At 46.1% G+C, this 24718-nt stretch overlaps 1 protein-coding gene and 1 long non-coding RNA gene across 3 annotated transcripts; one reads left to right on the top strand and one right to left on the bottom strand.

The window, feature by feature from the left end:
* The first annotated feature begins 3245 nt into the window (after positions 1-3245).
* Positions 3246-23143, top strand: UAP1L1 (UDP-N-acetylglucosamine pyrophosphorylase 1 like 1). 2 transcript variants are annotated; one of them, XM_021533642.2, is made up of 9 exons: positions 3247-3579; positions 12011-12215; positions 14140-14315; positions 15367-15539; positions 16359-16552; positions 17385-17525; positions 19077-19262; positions 20028-20094; positions 20986-23143. In XM_021533642.2, exons 1-9 carry the CDS (start codon positions 3303-3305, stop codon positions 21070-21072), a joined length of 1506 nt encoding a protein of 501 aa, XP_021389317.1. In that variant the 5' UTR covers positions 3247-3302; the 3' UTR covers positions 21073-23143. The 2 variants fall into 2 exon arrangements, with proteins under 2 accessions (XP_077644007.1, XP_021389317.1); XM_077787881.1 differs by having other exon boundaries at positions 3246-3579; positions 20028-23143.
* Positions 7487-24385, bottom strand: LOC110472188 (uncharacterized). Its single transcript, XR_002465702.2, has 3 exons — positions 24338-24385; positions 23694-23747; positions 7487-7554 (listed from the first exon to the last, which is right to left on the bottom strand). It is a non-coding gene; the product is annotated as an uncharacterized LOC110472188 (long non-coding RNA).
* Between the last annotated feature and the right edge of the window lie 333 nt (positions 24386-24718).

Raw genomic sequence — 24718 nt, forward strand, 5'->3', positions numbered from 1 at the left:
CTTTATTGTCCTAACTGTAATTATCCAAATTCTTACTGCTCTAATTTTTATTACTATTTTTATAACTATTTTATTACTATTAAACTTTTAAAATTTTAAAACAAGTGATTAGCGTTTTTCACAGTATGAGATCCCACAGCTCTGAGGTGGGATTCCCTCAGGGTAAGGCAGCAAGTTCTGCAGGAAAAGGCAGGGCTTGATTTACAAGTTGGATCTGACAGAGCCTTTTCTGATGGATAAGGGTTGGTGGTTATGTAGGCACCATGTGTGTGGAAGGACCTGCACTCATTTGCACACTGGGCAGGCAGGGCATGCAACCACATCAGGGAGAGATGTCATGTAAAGGGGAGCAGAGCAAGGAGGTTTCAAAACCCCAAGGCTCTTCTAAGCAGGACCTGTGTCAAGTCACATAAAATAAAAAACAGAATGTGAAACAGAAGCTTTGACAACTCCCAGGGATTCTCCCTTACCTGATGGTCATATCCAGATGAGGTCTAGCTTTCCTGACCCAAATCACATGCAGGGAGGTAGCTGAGTCTTAGCTGCTGTCTGTCTTCTCATGTTCTCCTACCCAGCTGGGCTCTGACTGCAGGCAGGATGACTACTGTAAGGGACAATCACAGCCTACGAGTGAGGATTTTTCTATGCTCGTGAGCACAAAGTTCAAACAAAGTTGTTCTTTGGCATTTTAGTTTCTTTTGTAGTGTCCTCCTGCTCTTTACTTCTCAGTTCATGGCTCTTGGTTCCTGCAGATTTGGTTATTCCTTCATCATTCCTTCATCTTTCATAACTTTTTTTATTTGTCCGTGAATTTGTCCTGTACTACTTCAGTGATTTAGTGCATTTTTAACTCTTGTCCTTCTCATTGGTACTTTATTTCAAAAATGGGGAATTGGATTTGTGAGCAGGTGGCCTGAGTCTGCACCATGTCTGGGGTACAGCTGAGCCTATCCAACTCCTGCTGCATTGAGGAAATCCTGAGACTGTGCAATGTTCCCAAGTGTGCATGTAAGACGGGACATTGGGACCACGTGGCACAGGTTGCACCAGGACCTGGGGATCCCATCAGACACACCTCATGCCAGCCACAGGACCACGGCCACTGTAGAGCAGAAGTTTGGCCACAGGGCTCAGTTTTCAAGGAATACCCCAGAAACTAAAGGCCTGACAATGTCACTTCAATGTCTAATAAAGTTATGGAGAAGATTATTCTGGGAGTTATTGAAAAACACCCAGAAGACAACACAGTCACTGGTCACAGCCAGCAACGGCTTCATGAAATTGCTTATCAAACCTGATTTCCTTTTGTGGCAAGGTATCCCACCTGGTTGATCAAGGAAAGCCAGGTGATGTGTGGGAATCCTTAAAATCAGAAGGCTTTGGACAAGTTGCAAAAGGCAGGTCTCAGAGACAGCAGAACTGTGATCAGAGCTAAGCAGTAGCCATAAGATTTGTCAGCAGAAAAATTATACAACAAGTAGAAAGTAAGGACAAATAGAGAAATGGTCAGTGTATTAATGCTTGGGTAGAATAACTCCCTAAGTTATAGAAAAGTATATCTAGAGAGATATTAGGAAGTTCTAAGCTTAATGATAAGAGCTCTGTGCATTGTATCTTAAGGCTCAAAAGCAGGTATTGTATTCGAAATAAGCGAGAATTGTTTTAACCAAAGGTACTTGTGCTTATAGTGGTTAGACAGAACTACTGTCAATATGCTTTTGCTTTGTGTGACTGCTCAAAAAGCTTTTAAAGTAAGTTGTAACATTAAGTTCTTTGTCTGCTGCCTGGGATGTGAGCTGCTGGAATCCTCCCATTGTCATAACCATGTAATGAGACTAATACTAGAAAATAAACAGCTTGAGACACATTCCTCAGCAGTCCCATCCAGTTTGTGATTTGTACATAGTCACCCAGCCAGTGATAGATGTAATTTTTTGGGTTTCAGTAAAGTTTTTGATGCTGTCTCTCATAGTATCCTTCCAGATAAAATGTCCAGCATTCAGCTGTGTAAACATTCCATGTGATAGATGGGCAACTGACTCATGGGTTGGCCACAAAGGGTGACAGTGGCTGGGGTGACATTAGGTTAGCATCAGTCATTAGTGGAGTCCTGCAGGGCTCCATCATTGGCCCTGTGCTCTTTAACATCTTTGTTAATGACTTGGACACAGGACTGGAAGGGAAACTGAGCAAGTTTGTAGATGATAAAAAACTGGGAGGAGCTGTTGACTCCCTCGAAGGGAGGGAGGCTCTGTAGGGAAACCTGGACAATTTAGAGAACTTGGCAATTACCAACCAGATGAAGTTCAGCAAGGGAAAATGCCAGATTCTGCACTTGGGATGGGGCAATGCTGTATAATACAAACAGACTGGGGAATGAGATGCTGGAGAGTGGCGTCACAGGAGGGGACTTGGGGATCCTGGTTGAAAGAAAGTTGAATGTGAGTCAGCAGTGCCCTGGAGCCAGGAGGGACATTTGAGTCTTGGGGGCATCAGGCCCAGCATCACGGGCTGGTCAAGGGAGGGGAGTGTCCCACTCTGCTCTGGGCTGGGGTGGCCTCACCTTGAACCCTGATAGCAGTTTTGGGCACTGTAAAATAAGACACTAGGCCATTAGAGAGCGTCCAAAGGAGGGCAACAAAGATGGTGAAGGGCCTTGAGGGGAAGGTGTATAAGAAGTGGCTGAGACTTGGTCTGTGCAGCCTGCAGAAAAGCAGACTGAGGGTCAGACTTGACAGTCTACAACCTCATCCTGAGGGGAGGAGAAGGGACAGACACTGATGGCTTCTCTGTGGTGACCAGGGACAGGACCTGAGGGAATGGCCTGAAGTTGTGTCAGGGGATGTTCAGCTTGGATATTGGAAAAAGGTTCTTCCTCAGATGATGGTTGTGCACTGGAACAGGCTCCCAAGGGAATTGGTCACAGCACCAAGCCTGACAGAGCTTAAGCAGTGTCTGCACAACACCTCCAGGCACATGGTGTGACCTTGGGGATGGTGCTGTACGGGGTCAGGAGTTGGTCTCGATGATCCTTGAGGGTCCCTCCAACTCAGAGTATTCTGTGATTCCATGGGGGAAGCGCTGCGCTGGACGCAGTTCCTGCGGGGGCCGGAGTGTGGCCACGCGAGCAGCGTCTCCCGAGCCCTCAGAGCGAGAAGGCGCCGCAGCCCCGGGACCGCGTGACCCGCGAGCGGCGGGAGGGCTTCCGGGGGGCGGGAGGACGCCTCTGGCTCCGCCCGGCCCGGGGCTGCCCTGCCCCATCCCGCCGCGTCCCGCGCTGCTCAGAGCGGGTTCCCCACGCCATGGACCCTCCCGAGGAGGTGCGGGTGCGGCTGGAGCGGTGCGGACAGGGCCATCTGCTGCGGTTCTGGGCCGAGCTGAACACGGCACAGCGCGGAGCGCTGCTGGCGGCACTGCCGCCGGGGCTGGGCGAGCACTGCCGGCTAGCGGCGGCGGCCGGGGCCCGCCAGCGCGGCCCGCACGAGCGCCTGGACGGCCGGATGGAGCCGCTCCCCCCCGAGCTGCTGGGCAGCGTCCGCCGCAGCGGCCCCGCCGCGCTACAGCGCTGGGAGGCGGAAGGTGAGCGGGGCGCGAGGCCGCCTGTCCCTTCCGTGCCGGGGCTGCCGGGGTCCGGCGCGGGGGTTCGGGGGCAGCCGCGTTCCGCCGAGCCGAGGCGGTGCGGGACAGGGACGGCCCCCGGCGGGACCGCGGGGCAGAAGCCGCCTCTTGTGGTTGCACCGCGGAGCGCTGAGCAGTCCACCCCCGGCACCGCGGACGGGAGCCGCAGGGACGGCGGGTCGGGCAAGGAGGAAGAGAGCAGGATCACGACTGCGCCCCGGCCTGTAGTACTGGCAGCCGGTGTCCTCGGCCCGGGGAACTTTGGTCGAGACACGCGAGTTTTCACGCTGCGTTATGAAATGCAGCGGCCGAGGCCCCGCGGCCGTGCCTGGCCGGATCAGAAGATCTCTACAACTCCGTGACAAGCAGTGATAGCCAGCTGGGGCTCAGTCTCTCCTCCCGCAGAACAAGCGACGGGATAAAAAGAAAGAGCCTCAATTTATGTCAGAGGAGATTCAGGCTGAATATTGAGGAAAATTTTTTCACTGAAACGGCGGTCAGGCTGCCCAGGGCAGTTGTGGAGTCACCATCCCTGCAAGTGGACAGGACACAATACTGTTTAGAGGGCACAGGGGTATTCTGCCAAAATGATTTACAATATTTGTCATGAAAAAATGTAATATTAAAGGATTTAAAGGGGCTCCAAGAGAGGTTGAGAGGAACTTTGGACAAGGACTTGGAGTGACAGAGCATGGGAGAATGGCTTCACACTGACAGTGGGCAGGATTAGATTAGATATTAGGAAGAAATTGTTCCCTGTGAAAGTGGTGAGGCCTTGGCACAGGTTGCCCAAAGAAGCTGTGGCAGCCCCATCCCTGGAAGTGTTTCAGGGCCAGGTTGGATGGGGCTTGGAGCAACCTGGGGTAGTGGAAGGTGTTCCTGCATGTGGCAGAGGGTGGAATGAGATGGTCTTTAAGGTCTCTTGCAACCCAAACCATTCTATGACTATGAGTCCCTGGGGAGGGTGCTGCCTGAGCTGGGTTGCTGCCTGGAGGATGAGCTCCTAGCCCACCAACAGGTGCAAAGGCCGGTTTCAGCTGCTGATCCACATCCATTCTGTGTCAGGTGTGGCAGGAGGTTGATAGGATCTGGGAGAAGCCCAGGAAAGTCCATAATCCATGGTTTTTGGAAACTGGTGGATGTAGGTGTGTGAAAGCTGGGGGTAGTGGGGGAGATGGTGGCTGGATGTGCTCTTCCCACAGCATGTTAATCTTACATGGATGTCCTCTGCTTTTTTCCTAAGTGCACACTCTTATTTATTTATAAGGGCTCCTATGTGTCTTGGATCTTTCTTTATAAAACATAACAGCACAGTTAAAAAATAATTTTAATTAAAAAAAGAAGGCCAGGAAGATCCACCTGGTTGTAGAGATACTTGCCTAAATTTTGACAAATGGCTGCACAGCCTTGGCTCAGCATTGCCAGTAAAGAGTTGAGGATGTGTGGGCAGGGGAGTGAAATAGAAGCATAAGGGCAGAGGAGCTTTTCTGCTGTGTCAGACTCCACTCATGGGGCTGAGTGGTGGTGGAGGGAACATAAGCTGGTACAGTGAATCATAGAATCCCAGAATGGTTTAGGTTGGAAGGCACCTTAAAGACCATCTCGTTCCACCCCCTGCAGGATTACCTTCTACTGTCCCAGGTTGCTCCAAGCCCTGTCCAACCTGGCCTTGGACACTTCCAGGGATCGAGGGTCAGCCACAGTTTCTCTGGGTAATTTGTGCCAAGGCCTTACCACCTCCACAGGGAACAATTCCTTCCCAATATTCCATCCATCCCTGCCCTCTGGCAGTGGGAAGCCATTCCATGTGTCCTGTCCCTCCATCCCTTGTCCCCAGTGCCTCTCCTGCTCTCCTGGAGCCCCTTTAGTCCCTAGAAGGGGCTCTAAGATCTCCCTGAATCTTTCTCATCTCCAGGTGAATACCCGCAGCTCTCCAAGCCTGGCTGCACAGCAGAGGGGCTCCAGGAGTAGCTCCATGGCCTCCTCTGGACTCACTCCAGCAACTCTATGTCCTTCTCATCCTGACAACCTTAGAGCTGAAGGCAGCACTGCAGGTGGGGTCTCACCTGAGCAGGGCAGAGAATTCCCCCTTCTCAAGTAGTGCCCCTTGTGGTATCAGCTAAGGGCACAGGGACTTTCTGGGTGGCAATGCACTTGGTCAGGGCACATTGAGATTCTCATCCACCCACACCCCAAGTCCATCTTGGCACGGCTATTTGAGGGTGTCACAGTGAGGAGGAAGGGACCCTTTGAGCCCTAGAGGCAGATGGGGCTGGGTCATTTGTCCCCCAGCCAGCTAGGCAAGTGAGGAAGCTGGTGTGTCTGTCTTGTGCCACTGGCCCCAGAAAGGAAAGGGAAAGGAAAGCCAGGCTGCCTGTGTGGGCTGGCCTTGCTGGTTGCCAGCACTGCATGCAGCAGCCCAGGTCTAAATATGTTTGGGAACCTGCTGCTGTGTCCAAATCGTCTGGCCCTGAAGTCTGATGGCTCCAGGCTGCCTCAGCCCTGCAGGCAGCCTGAAATTTTATCAGAAGGGGTACACACAGATGTTCTGTTTCATTTGGTTTGTTTTTATGATCCAGTTTAAGGCTGAAAAAGGATTTTATTTCCTGGAACAGGGCAATCAGGAGCAAAGACTGTTCCACTGAGCCCGGGCACTGCTGTGTGTCCCTGCAGATGTGGCAGCATCCCTGCATGGCATTTCCCAGTGTAACCAGCGTCATGGGCACAGGCTTTATGGGATCATGGTGTTTCTGAGGGAATGCAGCTCTGAAAGGCCTTTATTTGCAGTGTGTTGAGTGTTATAAATTGAGGTGAATAATTTGATTCAGCCTTTTAAGATCAATTAATAATTTTATTAATTACAGCAAGCGATAGCAAGCAAACAGCGCTGGGTGCAGCTGGGGAATCTGTGTTCCGCCAAAAGCTGACAACCTTTCCTTCTCTTCAGTCCCTTTTTATCCAGCACAAGTGGGGGTGATGGGTTTCCTTCTACTGTGGTTATCAGTTCCAGCAGCAGTTGGTTTGACAAGTGGGGGTGATGGATCTCCTTCCGCTGCGGTTATCAGTTCCAGCAGAGATTGGTTTCACAAGTGGGGGTGATGGGTCTCCTTCTGCTGTGGTTATCAGTTCCAGCCAGTCCTGCAAGATCTTTCACAATCTTTGTTTGCGGTTACCAGCCTTGCCCAAGCCTGCAAATTCCATGCCCTGACCCCCCAACCCTTTTATCCTAATTTCATACTTTTGATGAACAAACAAGTCAATGCAGTTTTTCACATTGAGCAAGCTTTGAGCAGATGAGCCATCCCAACCTGCTGTCCAGTGTCCCTGAGACTGCATGGGTGGTACAGCCTGTGGCTGTGGGGTCATCATCACACTGAGCTGAGATGCTCTGTGCTCTGTCTGTGGGTGTCTGAGCTGTCCACAGCTTCCACCTGCATTGCATCCTCCAAAGACTGAACAGCTGAAATAATATCTCCTCCTTCTCCCTCCTCCTTTTTCTATGATGAAAAATTATGGATAAGAACCAGACAACTGAAAACTTGCCTTGGGAACTGTCTAGGTTTGGAAAGACAGGTGTTTGTTAATGAAGGCAGGAGCCTTCCCTGAAATGGAAAAATGTAGACTCCTTCCCTCTGAATTGTTATAAATTTGAAATTAAGGGGGGTTCTCAGGTAAAAATACGGGAGCAGGAATAGCAGTTCTTTATTAGGGAAGAAAATAAAAAGATAAAATAAACAATGCAGTAAACTAAAATTACATTAAGAGAGTCAGAATCCAACCTGACACCCTGTTGGAAGCAGTCTAATTGGAATTGTGGCTGCAGTCCTCCTGGAGTGTCGGGTGTGGTTCTGTCGGAGCAGTGATCCTGTAGAAAAGGGTGTAGTCTTCCTCTGAAGAGGCAGTGGAAGAGGCAGCTGTTCCTCTGGGAAAATCCATCTGAGAAAAAAAAGCTGTGTTGGTGGGCCAGAATCTTAAGACTATATGCAGGTAGGAATGCTTGGCTGCTCTTTTTAGGTGGAGCATCTTACAATGGGATGTTACAGTTTTTATCAGTTTTGCAGTGATATTCAATGGCCCATTATCAGCAGATGTCTCCCTGGAGGGAGGACTGACTGTGGAAGAAATAAGGAAAAACTGCCCACTTAACACAAGACAACTGCTATACAGATGGCAAATAGAATACATCTTACTTTTTGATCTGGAACAGGAACACCTGAGATATTTTTAATAGTTAATAAACGAATACTATTGTTATTGTGTTTCAGACAAAAAAACTGCCTAGTCAGATTTGCTTTCAGATCTTAAACACCGACAATTAACAATCACATTTCCCTAGCCATGGGCTGAGGTGTACCCCATTTCATCAGAGACTTTGAAAAGCCACTCTGGTTATCTGACTGCTCTGCAGAATTGAAAAGTTTGGAGTCTTTTTCTCTTATTGACTACTGTTGTAATGGCACTGATGTGTCTGTTCAGTAAGAGAATTCAGTCTGTTCTTGCAAGACCAGTCTGTTCCTCCTACAAAATCTATTTTTTTTAATTTTTTTTTTAATTGCAGAGCAGGACTAACTGCAGCATAGGTGGGTATCTCTGCAGCCAACACATTTTCTCTTTACTTGAGCTGTTTGTTTTTTTGAAATGAACAGGGTTTATGCTTTTATTAATGTTCAGCTCTTTATTAAAACGATCAGCTAGGCAGGGGGCTCGACACAGAGCTAGCTCCCACTCTTGTAGCTTTTTCCATGTAGCCGAAGGGGGAGAAGGCATGCAGAATCTGTTCTTGAAGTCTTTGTGGCACACTGGTAGCCGAAGGGTGAAGATGTGTCCAGTCTGTAGGTGAGGTCTGGATCAACAACTGTCCCCCTCCTTTCCTCATGGCACACTGGTAGCCAAAGGGTGAAGCGGTGTGCAGTCTGTTGCTGAAGTCTGGATCAGCAGATTGTCGTCTTTCCTTTCCTCCTGGTAACACCAGGAAGAGCTGTTTCTTTGTTCCTGCTTCCCACAGCCCAGTCCTCTGTAGGCTCTGGTGACAGGTCAGACATAGACCAGGGATGCGGTTCCCTTTTCCCCAACCAGCACACCCGTCCAGCCCCCTCCAGTGTGCCCAGCCTTCCATTTAGGGGTGTTTTCATCCCCAAAACCCCCTCCCATGATTCCACAGGTTCTGCTATTTGCATCCCAGTCCTAGAATGGCAGTTTGGGTGGGGGGTGTAGGTGATCCCCAGGTAGTTTAGAGATAACAAACAGTGCAATTAGATAACTAACATTTCAATATCAGTACTTAGCTCAAGCCAGCAGTGTCCCAGTATTGCCTTGGGAACTAGGAAGACTCTTTTGTTCATTACATTTTTCATATGCTTCAGAAAATTAGGTGGATGTTTTAAAAGGGATAGATCTTCCCATTAAAGCCAGATGAGTCAGTTCTTATGAACTTTTGTTGTGAATGTTGGTAATTTTACTGTTGGGAAGTTCAGAGCAGAGCTACTTACTCAAATTTTTGGTGTTACTTGTTTTCAGAGTGACCTAAGATCAGAACTTGGAAAAACTGTCTGTGTTGTAGGGTTGTATAATAAATACTGAGAATGCCATAAATGATGGGATACACTCCCCTGTCTGGTTTGTTCTTGTGCACCATGGTGAGCCCTGCTGGAATATGTCCCTGTCTGTCTGCTGGATTGTAAAAAAAAGTGACATCATTGATGTTATCAGTGATACTGCTTTGGGTTTGAGTTTATCCCACTGAGGTTGAGGTTTCAGTCCAAGCAGTGAGAGGCCCCTCCAGGAGATGGGTGTGAGATGGCAACTCCCCCTTGGGCAGACCCCATCTCCTTGTCACTGTGTGGAAAACCTTATAGAACTGCTATCTCTTATGGGGCATCTGCATTTCAGTGGGGTGATGCCAGCTGTGGCACCTGTGAGCTGTGGCACGTGTGTGCTGTGGCTGAGAGTTGTAGCTCCTTGATGCTGTGGGGCAGAGTGGGGATCTCCTTGACTTTCCCAATACAGTGTTCACTTCAGAGTGTCATGTAAATGATGCTCTTGGTCACAATCTGTTGCTCAGCAGAAACGTCTAATTTGGGATCTGTGGGATGTGGTCTGTTGCATCAGAACGTATGTGTGTGTGTGTGTGTGTGTTGGTGTGAGGCTGACAGTGCAGCGGGGAGATGCAGCAGGGCAAATGCCCAACTTCTTCCACTGGTGGGTGAATCTCAATTGCGCTCTAAAGCAGCAGCCCCCATGCTGTAGCAACTGAGACCAGTAAATGCTGAGCTCAGACCTCAAGCAGCTTTGGTTTAAATTGCTGTGAAATACTTCAGCTCAAGTTCAATTTTAGATTATTTTGAAGAAAAATAATTCTTAAAAAAATGTTTTAATTGCTTGTTTCACAGAATCACAGAATAGTTTGGGTTGGAAGAAATGTTAGGGACAAGGTTATCTTGTTCTAACTGTTGCCATGGGTGTGTATGCCGCCCACTATATGAGATTGCTCAGGGCCTTGTCCAACTAGGCGTTGAGCATTTCCAAGGATGAGGCAGAACATTTTGGAAGTGTCCCACAGGGCAACTTTTTTAGTTTTTTTTTTTTCCCTCCATAAATTCTTTCTGTGCTGGATCCCAGTAGAGAAACAGCCAGCACCCAAGCCAGGGCATGAGAAGGTTTGGAGCCATGCTCTGGTGCCTCTCCATTCAGCTCTTTCCCTTCTCCTGCACTGATGCCCTGCACTGGCAAACAGCTGAGCATGCAGGAAAACCATGTGATGGGACTGGGGCAAGTACTTGTTGTAAGTAATAGCTGAGACCCTCTGCTCTGTACTTTGAGTCTCATAGGCAGCTCAGTGGAGGCACAAAGGGATCATTTTTTGCTTACATTACCAATTTAAACCTATTCAACCTTCCCCTGCTGTCCAAAGACCTCCTGAAGTTTAGAAATACCAAGATTTCCACACACAGGTTTCTTCCTAGGGAGCTCTCCTAATTCCACTTGGAGGATTGAAGATCTCCAGAGGTGGTATCCAGCTCTCACTCCTGTGGCCCTGTGACCCCAGAGGCTACTCTACAACAGAACCATGGCTGTGTGCCAGGACACCATCAGCCTTTTTGGAAGGGGTGTGTTTAGGGAGAAAGTCTTGTGTTACTGCTGTGATAAGACTGAAACTTCTAAGCATGGGAAGGGGAATGGTGGTATGGTGAATGCAATGTCATGGACAACTTAAGTAGTTGCTGAGAAAATTGCTGGAAGCTGTAGTTTTAAACAGAATTAAAATTGAGCCAGGGTGTTAAAACAGCAGTTGGTAGTTTTGCTCTATTGATCATTTAAACAGCCAATTATTTAAAGATTAACATAAACTCAATCCTCTTTTTTTTCTAATTCAATTTCTTTGGTCCCCATATTTTTCAGTCCAAATCAGGAATATTTTTAGGCTCAGCTGTGGTTAATGTGAGGTGTTTCCTGAAGGCTGGGGTGCTCCACAGGCTGTCCTTGGCTGCAGGAGCAGTCACAGTTCAGTGCTGTGTGATGGCAGAAGGCCCTGATAGCTACCTGCAGCAGAGCTTCTGACATGGCAAGCCTAATGTTCCTTGCATTCTCAGAGAACCTCAGTGTTCCCTAATGAAAAATCTTTCTCACGGTTGTCAGTAATTATTGTGGTGCTAACTTGGGAGAAGGCAGGGACCAAAGTCTGAGAGCGAGCTGAGTGTTTATTGTGTGCTCTGGTTCTTCCCCAGGTTCTGGACTTCCCTGGTTTGTCAGGAGCACTGACACTGGTTTCAAATAGATTGTGGAAGTTGTAGCTCCTGCAGGCTTGGCTGTATTACTAGCAGCTGACTGCAGCTGTGTTCAGCTTCTATTGAAGCTGGAGCACAGGTACAGATAATTGATTAAGGCAGATTCTAAAAATCATCCTGCTTTACTCAAGATGATGAGACTTGGCTTCTTTGGGATATAGAAATTATAAGGGACCTCTGGACGGCTCTAGTCCAACCCCCATTTGGAACAGAACTGTAAACAGCCTGAGGCCAGGTCAGCCACAACTTTACTAAGGTAAACCTTGAAAACCTTAGAGGACATTCCTTCCTCTCCCGATGTCTTTTCTAGTGCTGCACTACCTCCCTAGTAAAGAGTTTGTATCCTAATTTGAATCTCCTAAGCTGCAGATCATGGCTATTGCCTGTTACTTGCACCCATTCTTGCTTTAGGTGAAGAAACTGCTGCGTCCAGGAGTTGAAAGGAATTTTCTTCTTTGTGTGCAGTGACATATTTCTCTCTGAGCTGCCAGCATTGAACTCTCAGCTTCTGGCTATTGCCTGAGCTCTGCAAAAATGCTCAGGAGAAGAACATGGGGTGTTGATTGCTTTGGAGGTTCTTATATTCCCTTGGGCTTCTTTTCCTACAGGTTTACATCAGATTTCACAGAACAAGGTGGCAGTGCTACTCCTAGCTGGAGGACAAGGAACCCGCCTGGGAGTCAGCTATCCCAAGGGCATGTACAACGTGGGGTTGCCCAGTGGCAAGAACTTGTATCAGATCCAAGCAGAAAGAATTCGCAAAGTGGAGCAGCTTGCTGGGAAAAGACACCACTGCAAGTGTGTCATTCCCTGGTAAGTGACCTAAAGCCAGGCCTGCTCTGCAGGGCTCTTCACATTCCATTCTTGCCCATGTTGTCTTCAAGAAGCACTGAGCTGGGTGCTATACAGAGACAGGTTGAGAGGAGCCTTTTGTTGGCAGGATTTGCGATGGCAGTGGCTGGAGGAGGGTGCAGAGGAATGGGAGGTGGCAGGTCCGTGTCTGCAGACCTGAGGGATTGAGTACTGTCTTTGTATCACTGACCACAACCCTAACTGCTGTACCTTGCTGGCTTTGCAGGCAGCTACTGGCAACACTTTTCAGTGGTTGTTGCAGATGCTTTACAAGAAATTTAATCAATTTCTGCTTTCGCAAGTTCCTGCATGGAGGACAACCTAGAGCTTGCCTTCTAAGCCCTTCTTCCTGCTCTTGTCCATAATCTCTGCAAAAAAACCTCTTGCTTTGTGTGCAGGCCACCTCCTGCTGTCACTGTTCATAGTTGCTGATTCTGCTGGCTGCTCGTGGCTTTCAAAAGAGATGAGCTCTGGGCAAAGTGCAAAATGTGAATTCTGTATGGCGTGTGGTGGGTGAGAGGAAGGCACTGCAGATGTATCTGGAACTGTTGTCTGCTAGATGTTCTCTGTTAGACCATGAGGACTATGTAGAAATACCCTTATGGAATCAGTGTTTGGTCTGAGGCAGGGTTTTGATAGTGAAAGAGCAGGTGTCAGGGTATCACATTGTTTTACAAATTGGAGATCAAAGTTCATTCTTACATTGTTTCCTCATGGAACTTGAGTCCATATTGTGCTTCTTCCTGAAGCCTTGTATACAGGACCTGAATTGCAAATGCATCATCCCTGGTGCCGCTGGAAGCCAGGATGTGTAAGCCTCAGATTCAGTCAAAGAGAAAACGGAAAATTTCTAACCAGGCAGAAGCCTAAGAAAGTTCTGAGAAAGAATGTAAATAAGTTCTTTATCTCTCTTGTTGTTCACATTGTTTATAGTTAATTTCTGCCACTGTGTGTCATGCACTGTGCACCAATGGGGTGAGTTGTTTTCACTTCAGGACCAATCGAGTTGGTCTACATGAAGCTCTGTATAAAGAGCAATGCATTTTAAAATAAATCAGAGTTCTATTCTCTCACCTTCTGACTCAGAGTCTCTTCATTCCCGTCCTGCCTCAACACGGTCAAGGATGGATTATTTGCAAGATGCCACATTTGTTTCCAGTTCCCCTCCCAGGGGAAGGGAGGCAGTTGAAACATTTTGTTGCTCCAGTAAACCTGGGCCTAGACTATGGTGTGCTACAGAGATGTAAATTGGGGCTGGGCAATTGAGGTCCAGGCTCTTCTGTGTTGTTTCCTCATTCTGAAAGAGGACCCTGTACTCCTATGTTGATAGTTGTTGACGAGTTTGACAGGTAGATGATGAAGGTGGCTTTTAGACAGTAGTGGAGGAAGAGACAGAAGCAATGTGGAGCTGAAAGGAAATGAGGAAGCAGAAAAACTTCTGACAAAAACAAACATGTAGCCAACATATGGAAAGACTGCTGTTTGCCTTGGCACTGGAGAGGTGCTGACAGGGTGAATTGGTTAGGGTTTCTATAGACATTTAACATCAGTTTGAATTTAGAGTGAATGAGGCTGTTTTCTGCCCTTTGTCTTATATTCCAGCTCATCCAGATATCCAGATTGTTCACATTTAGGACAAGGCTCTTCTGTCCTGGCTGGAGTTAGGCCAGGGTAGGCTCATGCCCTGATATGGTCATAGCACCCGATACAGCCTTACCGCAGGATGAGTTCTGGAGGGGAGCTCTTGTGTGCAGTTGCTCACCACAGGATGCTGTTGTGCTTCTCGTTTCACACTCCTGGGATTCCTCTCTTTTCTGTTCAGTTTGTAGTTTTGCCTTTTGCTTGTGTTGTTCTTTCTCATTGCCAAGGCCCCATTCCTGCCCAGGTACATCATGACAAGTGAGTTCACACTGGGGCCAACAGAAGAGTTTTTTGTACAACACAACTACTTCAACTTGGATAGATGCAACATTGTCATGTTTGAACAGAGAATGCTGCCTGCTGTCACCTTTGATGGGAAGGCCATCTTGGAGGAGAAGGGGAAAATTGCCATGGCTCCAGGTACCTGCTGTTTGCTTTTCCATGCAGTACTGTCATATGTGTTGGCAGTTGCTATAGGCCATCAGCCTGCCTAGGCACACAGACCAGGCTTTGGGGGTCAGGGTTAATGCTTCCAGTTAATATGGAAAGGTCCTCTAATGTTTCAGGCTAGTAATCAGAAACAAAAATCTGTTTTGTTCTGGCTGGACATTTGACCACAGCACATGTTTTTTATCCAAGTCTGGGAGTATTGGCAGGATTAGGAGTGCTGTGGTGTCAGGGTAGGAGAAAGGTGCATTAGCAGAGCTCTCTATGAGGTCTTTGGAGCACTGCCTTCTGTGGTGAAGGTCAGGAGCTCAAGGCTGATAGCTGGAAATGGGTAAAAAAGCAGCAAGAGGATGAACTCTTTTCAAAATGACAGCAATGTCTCACCTTGTAATGCTTTTTTTAACCTAGACATGGCCAAGAGACTTGGTGAGGGCAGCCCAGTTGGGACTATGTTGCAGCTGCAGAGTGGTTCTCCCGAGCTGACAGGGGCATCCCAGGAGGAACTCTAAATGGGTGATCTGTGATAAAGCATGCAAGTGATCTTTATACATCTGCAGTTCAAGCCATTGAAAATGCATTGAGAAGTTGGAGGTGGTGGGGAAGATAAACAGAGAATAAGATTTATTTTGGTCTTTCTCCAAGAAAGAGAATAAATATGCTTTTGGCCCGTACTGGAGGAGAAGTGTAAAAGACTTTTCCCACCCTCTGCATAGATTTGCCCTTTAGTATTCTCCCTCTGAGGATCTTACTATCCTTCATAAAGTCTCATAATGCTGCTCAGTGAGGTTGGTCCCCATGGTCCCACTCTTCAAGTGAGAGAACTGGGGTGAAAAGAAGAACATGCTCCCCTGAACTGTGTGGCAGAACTGGAAATAAAACCTGGTACCACTGGCTCTTGGCTAGAAAGCATTCTTCCATTCAAGAAAATTTGTTCAGTACTTTCTGCTTTTGCAATGTTAGCTAGAAAAAACCCTCCCCAAAGTCACAAATGAGCCAAGACTTTCTCTTTTCTCTTGCATTATAGATGGAAATGGTGGCTTATACCGTGCTTTGATGGATAATAAGATCTTGGATGATATGAAGCAGCGTGGAATCCAGTATGTCCACGTATATTGTGTGGACAATATCCTCGTGAAAATGGCAGATCCAGTCTTCATAGGTTTCTGTATTTCCAAAGGGGCAGACTGCGGTGCAAAGGTGAAGCACTGCTAGCAGATGGCTGGTTTCCCACAGGGAGTTTGGGTCTGATGACACTTGGAAGAAGCTGCTGGTTGCTGGGAATTCTTACATGACCCATGGAATTCAACCCTTTGCCCATCAGCAGCTCACTCTGAGCAGGTTTAGAGTTCCTTGCTGCCTGCACAGTATTTCAAATTCCTACTCATGGGTGTCTTCTGTTCTTCCCAGAGTACTGTGGAAAATAAACTTCAATTAGAGCAGGGAGTATAGCTGCACATGAAACTGCACACTGGAATTGCTTTGCATCTATGTCCAGCCCTTTCTACAAAGGCACTTGGGCTGTCTAGAAGCCATATTGGACTGGGTTGTGTTTTATAAATGCACCTTTAAGTCTAAGGGGGGCATTTCTTACACTCTGCTGCAGAAGATGAGGAAAGCCTTTACAGCCTGGATTTTGTTAACCTAAAGCAGCATGTGCCTGAAGAGAAATTTATGAGTCATTAGCTCTGTTCAGGCAAATGGGGAGTTGGAGGCTAATAGTTGCAAAAAGCTTTCTTTTAATGCCAGATCCTAGTCCTTGGTAAGGAAAGTGCCCCCACTATGCAGATTGCTTTTAACTGTCTTCTGAGAGACTGTCAAATTAAGTGGTTGAGTACTGGGGTTTATGTTGAATTGTTGGGAAAAATGTGCCTCCAGACTGCTCTGTGCCCCTTACACAGCCCTGAGGTGCTGAAGGATCAGTAGGCAACAGTCCCATGGGATTGTTTGTACTTGGGAGCTGGAATAGTCCTGGGATTTTCTTCCTCTTTGTCATAAATCTGTGTCCTGTGGCTACAGGTAGTGGAGAAGGCCTACCCCACGGAACCTGTTGGGGTGGTGTGCTGTGTGGATGGAGTGTACCAGGTCGTGGAGTACAGCGAGATCAGCCCGGAGACTGCACAGCAGCAGTGCCCTGAGGGGGGACTGATGTTCAGTGCTGGCAACATCTGTAACCACTTCTTCACTGTTGAGTTCCTGGAAATAGTGGGCCAGTAAGTCCCAGCACACCTTCTAGGTAGCTATGCAGCCCAGAAATACCTCCAAGAGTGGGTGTTCCTCTTTCACACTCTGGAATTTTAGTTATGGTTATCCTCTGTGTTGCCTTTCATCTCCTCTCTCTTCCAAACAGTTCCAAACACCTGAGTCCCCTTTCTGACAGCCCCAGCATACTCTTCAGGCTGTACCCAAGGAAGATGTTCCCAGGTTCACTGTAACTAAATCGATTGAGATATACCAGTGTGCCATCTTCCTTGGCCTTCAAGGGTGAGCAGCTGTGCAGGCTGCAGTGTGGTCAGTGATGCAGCCTCATATAATGGAATTATAGTGGGAATGTCAGCCATGACAATGCTTTGGGCACAGTTTGTGGAGAGGGTGAAGTTGCAGGTGGACTCTGTGCCTTGGTGTTGGGGAATGGGGATGTGATGCTGGGCATTCAGTGAGCAGCTGTACAACCTTCCTGAAGAAGAGCTTGAACCACCCTTGGGTGAAGGATCTGCTCTGCTCTGTTTTCACCCCAGTCAGGTAACAATTTGGGTTGCCTCTTTTTTTTTGTAACCTCTGACTGCAATTTCAGCTTGATGCAAACTTCTCCCTCTCCTCTGACTGTCATGTCCCAGTGGTACAGAGAGAGTCCATGGCCAGGCTGCTCTTCTTGGGGAAGTGTTTCCTGGATGTGACTTGGATCTCTTGGGAGGGAGCAACACCCACAAACAGTTGAGATTTGACCCAGAGGAGTAATGAGCCATCTGCTTCCCTGAAGTGTATTGCTTTTTTTCTAAGTGGGCTTGAACTAAATAAAATGGCTGGTTTCTTCTCCTTTTGCAGGAAATGGGAGTCAGAGCTGAAGCATCATGTAGCCATAAAGAAGGTGCCCTACATTGACAAGGAGGGAAATCTGGTAAAACCACTAAAACCAAACGGGATAAAGCTGGAGAAGTTTGTGTTTGATGTGTTCCAGTTCTCTAAGTTAGTGACAGACATAATTTTACTTTTCTCCTCCCCTTCTCAGTGTTTGTTTGAATGACTGTAGGTTGAAAAAAGCCATCCCAGGGAGCACATGGTTTGTGGGTGCCTTGTTAGGAAGGTTGTTGGATCTACACCCAGCTCCAATCCAACTGTAATGCTGAAGACTCTAAGGGGAGCCCACAAGGTACTCAGTGCTTGCGCCAACCCTGCTCCCAGACTGGTCATCCTCCTGAGGATCTGTTGGCTGGCCTGGCCTCTGCCAGCCTGGGAAAAATGAAAGGAAATTTAAAATTTCCAATTTCCAAAGCCAATGAAGCCCATATTGGATTATTCAGACTTGCAAAAATTGGGTCTTTCAGCATTGTGCCTTCCATGACAACTGCAGCTCTGATTACATTTTTGGGTGCTGTTAAGCCAGGGCTCAGCTCGTACGCTTTGTGCTCGGAAAACTGTTTACTTAAGTACCGTGGGGCCAGGTGGAACTATGGTTGCTTTCCAAATTCTGCATCATAGCTGGGAGTGCTATGACATACGTAGTCAGGGGTACTTGTGTATAGGGAATATAGGATTTTAGCAATTAAGCATAAGTGTTGTTATAAAAATCTATTTTTCCAAAGTCTCAAATTCAGCAGTGAAGATTCTGTTTTAGGCTTTAATAAATGCCAAAGAGAGACCTCAGGCAAACTGAATTATCTTTGTTTGGGGATACTATTTCTCTTTTTATATTATTTCCTTTAGAATAGAGAGCTCGAATTTTGAACCAGTCTCTGTTTCCTGACATGTGTTAAATAAAGTAGTATCAAACTAAAGACAAAACCAAAATCCAAGGGTGATGGGAACACTGCTGAGTTCTGAGCTGTGACAGAACTCATTTGCAAGCAGTGGTTCCTTGTGTTTTTTTTAACAGCTCAAAACCACCTTGGCAGCTGTGCTTCACGCATGAAGTGCAGAAATGCACATATGTTGCTGTGGGGCTTTTTAATTTGCATTCTCATTTCTGGCAAACAGCTGTACTTCACAATCACCTGTGAGGCCTCCCTTGTTGCTTGTTTGTCCCTGGGAGCTGGTGTCCTTAGTTGGTCTTTAACTACAGACTCCTAAGCAGGGGGCATTTCTTGGGGCATGGTGAGGTGCTCTGCAGTGAGTGCACTGCTCATGTTGTGCCCAAACTCTGGACAGTGCTGTGCTCTCTGTCCTGCTGTGCTCTGAGCTGTCTTGTCCAAGAACCTACCACTGCCTAAAGATGTTTCTATGGCATCTCTGCTGAACTGTTGCGTTTTCTCTCCCCTGAGCACTGCTCTGGTAGGTTGGGAGGCTCCTGTTAAGTTCCCAAAGAGATGAAGCTTCTTGTGTTTTTCCATTCTACAGCTCCTAGTCCTTGGCTCTTCAGAAGGGCAGTGGGCTTCCCTTGACTTGACTGCCTCAGGCTGCATACAGTGCTTCTCCCAAAAATATATATGAGCCTTTCCCCATGAATGTTGTTGTTGCATTAGTGGGACTGATGACTAGCTCTGGTTTTCATGATCATTGTTTTCTTCCCTTTGCTGGTAGGAATTTTGTGGCATTTGAAGTTCTGAGAGAAGAGGAATTCTCGCCACTAAAAAATGCAGACACAGCTGACAAAGATACTCCTACCACTGCTCGGCAAGCCCTCCTGGCCCAGCATTACCGCTGGGCTCTCAAGGCTGGAGCCAGATTTGTGGATGAAAATGGTTGCAGGATACCAGAAAAACTCAGGTATAAATCTGTGACCTTCTCTGCAGCTTCTCTTGTCGAAATGCTCAGCCATGCCAGCGGGCCAATGGCACATGCTGGGCTCTCCAAAACTGGGCATTAGTGTAGTCACACGGTGGCTCAGCGTGATTTTTGTTCAGCTGGTCCTTTCTGGTTATGCAGGTTGATGTCTATTACACTTCCTGCTTCTCTTGTGACTGTGGGTGCTCCAGATAGTTTGCGCTTGAGGTTCTGGACATTCTCTCTGGCAGATCCCTCCCTACTCCTGGAGTAATGAGTTGGCCCTTCCTGTAGCACGTTGTTAGACAGGGGCAGCCTTTTCCATCACTCTGGAGTTAGCAATGCAAGGAATTTTAATTTGTAGGCCCTGACAGCTTTTCTGTGTCCCTAACAGGACTCTCAGGTAGTCTTAAGGATTGGTTGTTAAAGTGATTACCAGTTCAGATACCTTCCTGCATCATGTGTAATGGAATGCTGCTTTTTTTCCATGGGGCCGTTACTTCATCAACTCATAGTTCAATAGACCCACAAGTTGTTCATTTGACTTGAAAAGCATCTCTATAAAAGGGGTGTTTTGGTTTTGCTGAGTAACATTTGGGACCTGTTAATTCCTTTTTATTTTCACACTTTGTTTTCACATAATGTCTGGTGCATGTGACTTTAACAAATGTCTTATCCTTCTGGATATCCTATTCTGGATAATCTTTTGAAGAAGATGCACTATTTTTAAACTATGGCAGGAAGTTAATCCTGCATTCTCTTCTTTAGTGTCTCAGGAACTGAAGATCCTCCGGCTGTGTGTGAGATTTCTCCATTAGTGTCTTATTTTGGAGAGGTGAGAATATCTATGGAGGCATTTTTAAGAGTGTGCAGGTATGCATCTGACTTCCTTCCAAACACAGGTAGTTTCTTTAGCCTGGGCTTGCTGAGAAATGGTAAGATCAAGGAAACAGGGACTTGGGCTCTGTGTTATCATAATGTGGTTTCATTATGATTTACTCTTCAGCACTTTGTTCACTCTCAATTTTAGCCATCTGTAAAATAAGATTTGCAACAAGGCTGCAGTTTCAGTAAGATTTGCGAGCACTTTGAGACCTTAATGAGAAGTGCAGAATATTCAAATTAGAAGATCCATGGGTTGTGTGCTTATTTGTGCTCATATCCCACAGTAAGTGAATCCTAACTGAGAAATAATGTGTGCTGGCTTTAGGGAAGCCATTTCTCAATTTTGTCCCTCTGAAAAGAATTGATCCTGACAAACCTGCTTCCATTTAATAATGAGAATAGGAGCTTCCCCATTGGATGGACAGGGTGAGAAATAGTAGATTACAGGAAAATGTGTGGGCACTGTTTGCTAGGTTTCCACATGTGTTAACTTGCAAACAGGTAGGTTACACCTACCTGCATTAGGTGTATTCCTCAACATGTGCAGGTGGTGAACTCATTGCAATCAATAGGTTGTCAGAACAAAATGAAAATAAGGCAATTAGACTTTTCTTTGCCAGGGTTATTCTACTGTCAGTTAAGGACACACCTTCCCATGCTGCCCTCCCAAGAAGCTTTCTGACATCAGGTTTCCTTAGCGCCTCTGCTTCTTGAACCCCAGAAACACTTTCTGTTACTGGGGAAACTGTTACTTTTGCCTTGTCCCTGACCTTTGTCAGTCACTTCAGGACTTAAAATAGTGCATTTACAGCCTAACAATACTGTTCTCACATGTTCTCAGGGTCTGGAGGTGTACATGAAGAACAAAGAATTCCCTTCTCCCTTTGTACTCGATGAAAACAAAGTGGAAATGCTGGAAAATTCTTGAAGTGGGAAGCCTTTCCTTCTCAAATCAGATCCATGTTTGTCAGTCCATTATAAGAACTGACAGTACTAAAATGTCAGCTATGAACTGCATTATAAAAATTTTTTTTTGTGGATTGACACTTTCTGGGTGCTAAACAGATCCTACAATTCTTACTGTTGCATATGAATATGGAAAAGAGCCAGTCAAGGCCTGATAAATCAGCTTTGCTTTCAAGAAGATTCAATTTCTTTAGTGCCTTTTTAGGTGTCTTGCTTGTGCCGGTGTGGTTGTTTTTTCGGTTTGGTTTTGTTTCTAAATCACGTGCACAATTACAGTCAGATTGAGATCCCATCCTAAAAAGTATGGAAGGACTTTGGATACTGAGATTTCTCTCCAGCAGTCAGTTTTTTCCCTAATCATGTGCTGATTAGAAGATCCAATTCAGCAATTGCATTCTCTAAGCAGATCATACAGAGTCTGCTGTATGTAGGAATGTTGCTGTGCCTCCATTGCTTGAGGCTTGGAGTCCAAAGTAGAACAGACTAGTTTTGTATGTGGGCTCACTGGTGCCATCCCTAGACTGATTGCTCTTTACATTTGTAGTGACTTGTTTTTTTTAAATAATAATAAAAAAAAAGAATATTTTCGCAATCCTCTGCCCTTCCTGACTATAACAGTTTTCCTTTTCACTTCCTGTTTAATATATACCACAACCCTCAGACAAGGCTCTCTTTAGGTACCTGAAAGTAATATGAGAAACAAATCCCAGTGGTAGAATTTAATGCCTAACCAAAACAAACAAAAAAACCTCTCAGCATCAACAGGGTACACAGTAAAACACCAGCCTCCGCTTCTACAATTTTTCCCCAGGTGATGTTCCAGCACTCTTTCACTTAAGAAGTAATTCCATAGATGCCTTTCTTTTAGCTATGTTACTAACCACAATGTAAAGATAAGTGTCAGCTAATGAAGGAGGCTAATTGTCTGAACCCATGTAGCATTTGAACTCAGCCCTGGCCACGGGGTCTCAGGGTAGCTCTGACCCTTGACCCACCAGTGATTCTTCGTGTTCAGTTTTTGGACACTGCCCCAGAAAGCTCATGCCCATCTGATGCAGAACCTGCGCTGATCATACCTGACTCATTTCAGCCTTGGTGAGGATGGCTGGCTCTGGTGGCTGGCCTTTGCATCAGAAATATTCCATACTCTTTCCCTGAAGGTAGTGAGAAAGACGTTTCATCTGAAATGTTATTTCATGCATCAGCTTCTACTGAGGAATTGCTTATGTTATTTCATTAAGCAATAATTAAGTTCCATGGCTTTCTGTAATTTCTGATGTTAAGCTCTATTCAGAATCATAGAAAAAGGAATGGGGAAATATAAAAATTACTTTGAGAGTAAATACAGTTTGTAAGTATGCTCAAGTTTTCCAAAGAAAGTATCTAAATGTCAGTATCAGAGTTTTTGGTTGTAAAGTGTTTCTGCATGAACTTGAGTAATGATCCTTTCACACATGCAGACCAGTTAATGACTGGTTCTGACTACCTCAGTTGGCATGTGCAGCCAGTAATTCACATTTTTAGTATAAATTAGGCATTTGTCCTTGTCACCCAATTCTGTAGTCTTTTTGCAGTGTTTCTGTGACACATTCCATTCCTGTCAGTCAAGTTTTATATCTGAGAACAAATTATGTTGTAAATTTGTGAGTATTGCTCAGCAGTTAAAGCACATGCTTCTTTTATATTGTGCTGTGCTATAAAGAAATATTTCTTTTGCTTTTTCTAGTTATTTCTCTTTTGAAGCTTCAGTTTCAATGCACACAGAACAGAGCTGCTGACATAGTTTTCAAGAAGTTAAATTAGAATGCTAAATGCCTTGTCTCTTGGGTTTTTTATTTTCTATGACTCCTCACATTTTAAACTGGAACAGAGAAACAATTTTGAGATAACTTTAAAAAAAATCTGTCCTGTATGTAACAGTCTTTGTATGCATTATAAAATGAAAAAAAGTACCTGAATCAAAGGGAAGATCTGTAGTACTCCAGAAACATCTGGACATCTAAGTATTTTTATCAATAAAGATGTTACTGTGATTTCTGTGTTTTTCTGTTTTTCTTGTATGTGAGCAAAAACACACTTCTTGTCTCTGTCCCTGTGAATGTTGTCACTACAGGTGCAGGATGGTGTCACTGGTGGTGCATCTGGACACTGCAGTGCCCACTCTTCAGATTACAGGGGCATATGGAACTGAGCAGAGGGTGATTCCTGAAGGGAGTTGACATTGTGAGATCTCTTTTTTCATCAGAAAACAGAATAGTTTTTGTCTCCAATCCTGTAAATTTTTCCAAGCTTTTCAGCTTAGTTTATTGAGGGAAGCGGGTTTAACTGCAGGTGGTGGTTGTCTTATTTCAAGTTGATTTGTGTAATACGGTTCTGAGTCAGTCTCACAGCTGGTGTGTAGGTAATGAGCACTTGCTGCAATGCAACTTTTACTTTATATTGAGAGGCACTTCCTAAACACAGCTCTATTTATAGCACAATCAGTAGGGAAAGCTAGAAATACCTCACAAATGGCGGACTGCCCTCATTTGGGGGTTTAGGGCTGAACCCAGCATATGTCAGAAGCAAATGTTCCTTTCTTACCTCTTTCCCTGTTTCTCTCTTGACACCCATGTGTGAAGGCTGCTGGGGATTTTCCTGTGGTAGGAAAATAGTACTAAAAATTAATGCATACTTTAGGCATCTTAAATTGTTCTTTTGCTCATTTATGTGCTCTTTGTATCTACTAGGATTTTTGATTCATTAGTTGTCTTAATCATTAAATGTTCAGAAAACACCAAAGTTTCAATTTTATCTTGAAATCTACTGTGAGGTGGATTCCAAATGTAAAGACTCAAATGATGGATGCTAACCTGCCACTTAGGCATGGTGGAGGTGAATTCACTGCCAGCACTTAAAGCTGCAGTCTTAAAGCAGCTGCTTCAATGCTGCCTTCTTCCAACTGGACTATGAACCTGTGCTGGAAGTTATTTGTTATGCTATGGCTCTGAATGTGTACATCACTAAACAATACTCTTCCCTACTCCAGCTGGCTGTCCCTCCTTCTCCACAGGGAAATCTTTAATTGCAGAGGGAGTGACACAGGGCTGGGAGGCTGTGGAGGAGCAACTGAAGAAAGGAATTGTGTGGGATGAGTGCTTCCTACTGCGCACCAAAATTCAGTGCCAGGTCTTATGGAAGGGTCTATCTACACAACTGGTTAAGTTGCTTTTCACCCACTCACATACATCCTCTCGCAGATTCCAGTTGTCTGCTCTCAGGCCTGTGTTCCAGCACCGCCTGCTGGAAAACTGTTGTGTCTCGGTTTTCCGGTAGCAGGGGGTTAATGCCATCAGACAGCACTTCCCTGTGCTCTCGGAGGCAGCAGCACTTCGGGGTTTTGCCCGGCCGTGCTCACTCTGCAGGTGTGCGGGAGGAGCCACAGTGGCCGTACCCCCTCCACAGGTGCAGGTACAGTGCCGGGGCTGCACCTCACCACAGCGGCCTACTTCCAGCTTCATGGGGACTTGCAAGTCATTTACTGAGCTGATTTTCCTTATTATCTGCCACATGCACGTCTTAATTTACATTTCTTCCATGCCAATGACTGTGACTGGTGTCCCTATGTT

Source organism: Lonchura striata, chromosome 22 (assembly GCF_046129695.1).
Source record: "Lonchura striata isolate bLonStr1 chromosome 22, bLonStr1.mat, whole genome shotgun sequence".
In the NCBI taxonomy this organism is placed as follows: Eukaryota; Metazoa; Chordata; class Aves; order Passeriformes; family Estrildidae; genus Lonchura; species Lonchura striata.

Coding starts and splice junctions, on each gene's coding strand:
- UAP1L1 (XM_077787881.1), top strand. CDS start 3,303: ATGGACCCTCCCGAGGAGGTGCGGGTGCGGCTGGAGCGGTGCGGACAG. Junction 12,216..14,139: donor TGCAAGTGTGTCATTCCCTG/GTAAGTGACCTA, acceptor ATTCCTGCCCAG/GTACATCATGACAAGTGAGT. Junction 15,540..16,358: donor GGGCAGACTGCGGTGCAAAG/GTGAAGCACTGC, acceptor CTGTGGCTACAG/GTAGTGGAGAAGGCCTACCC.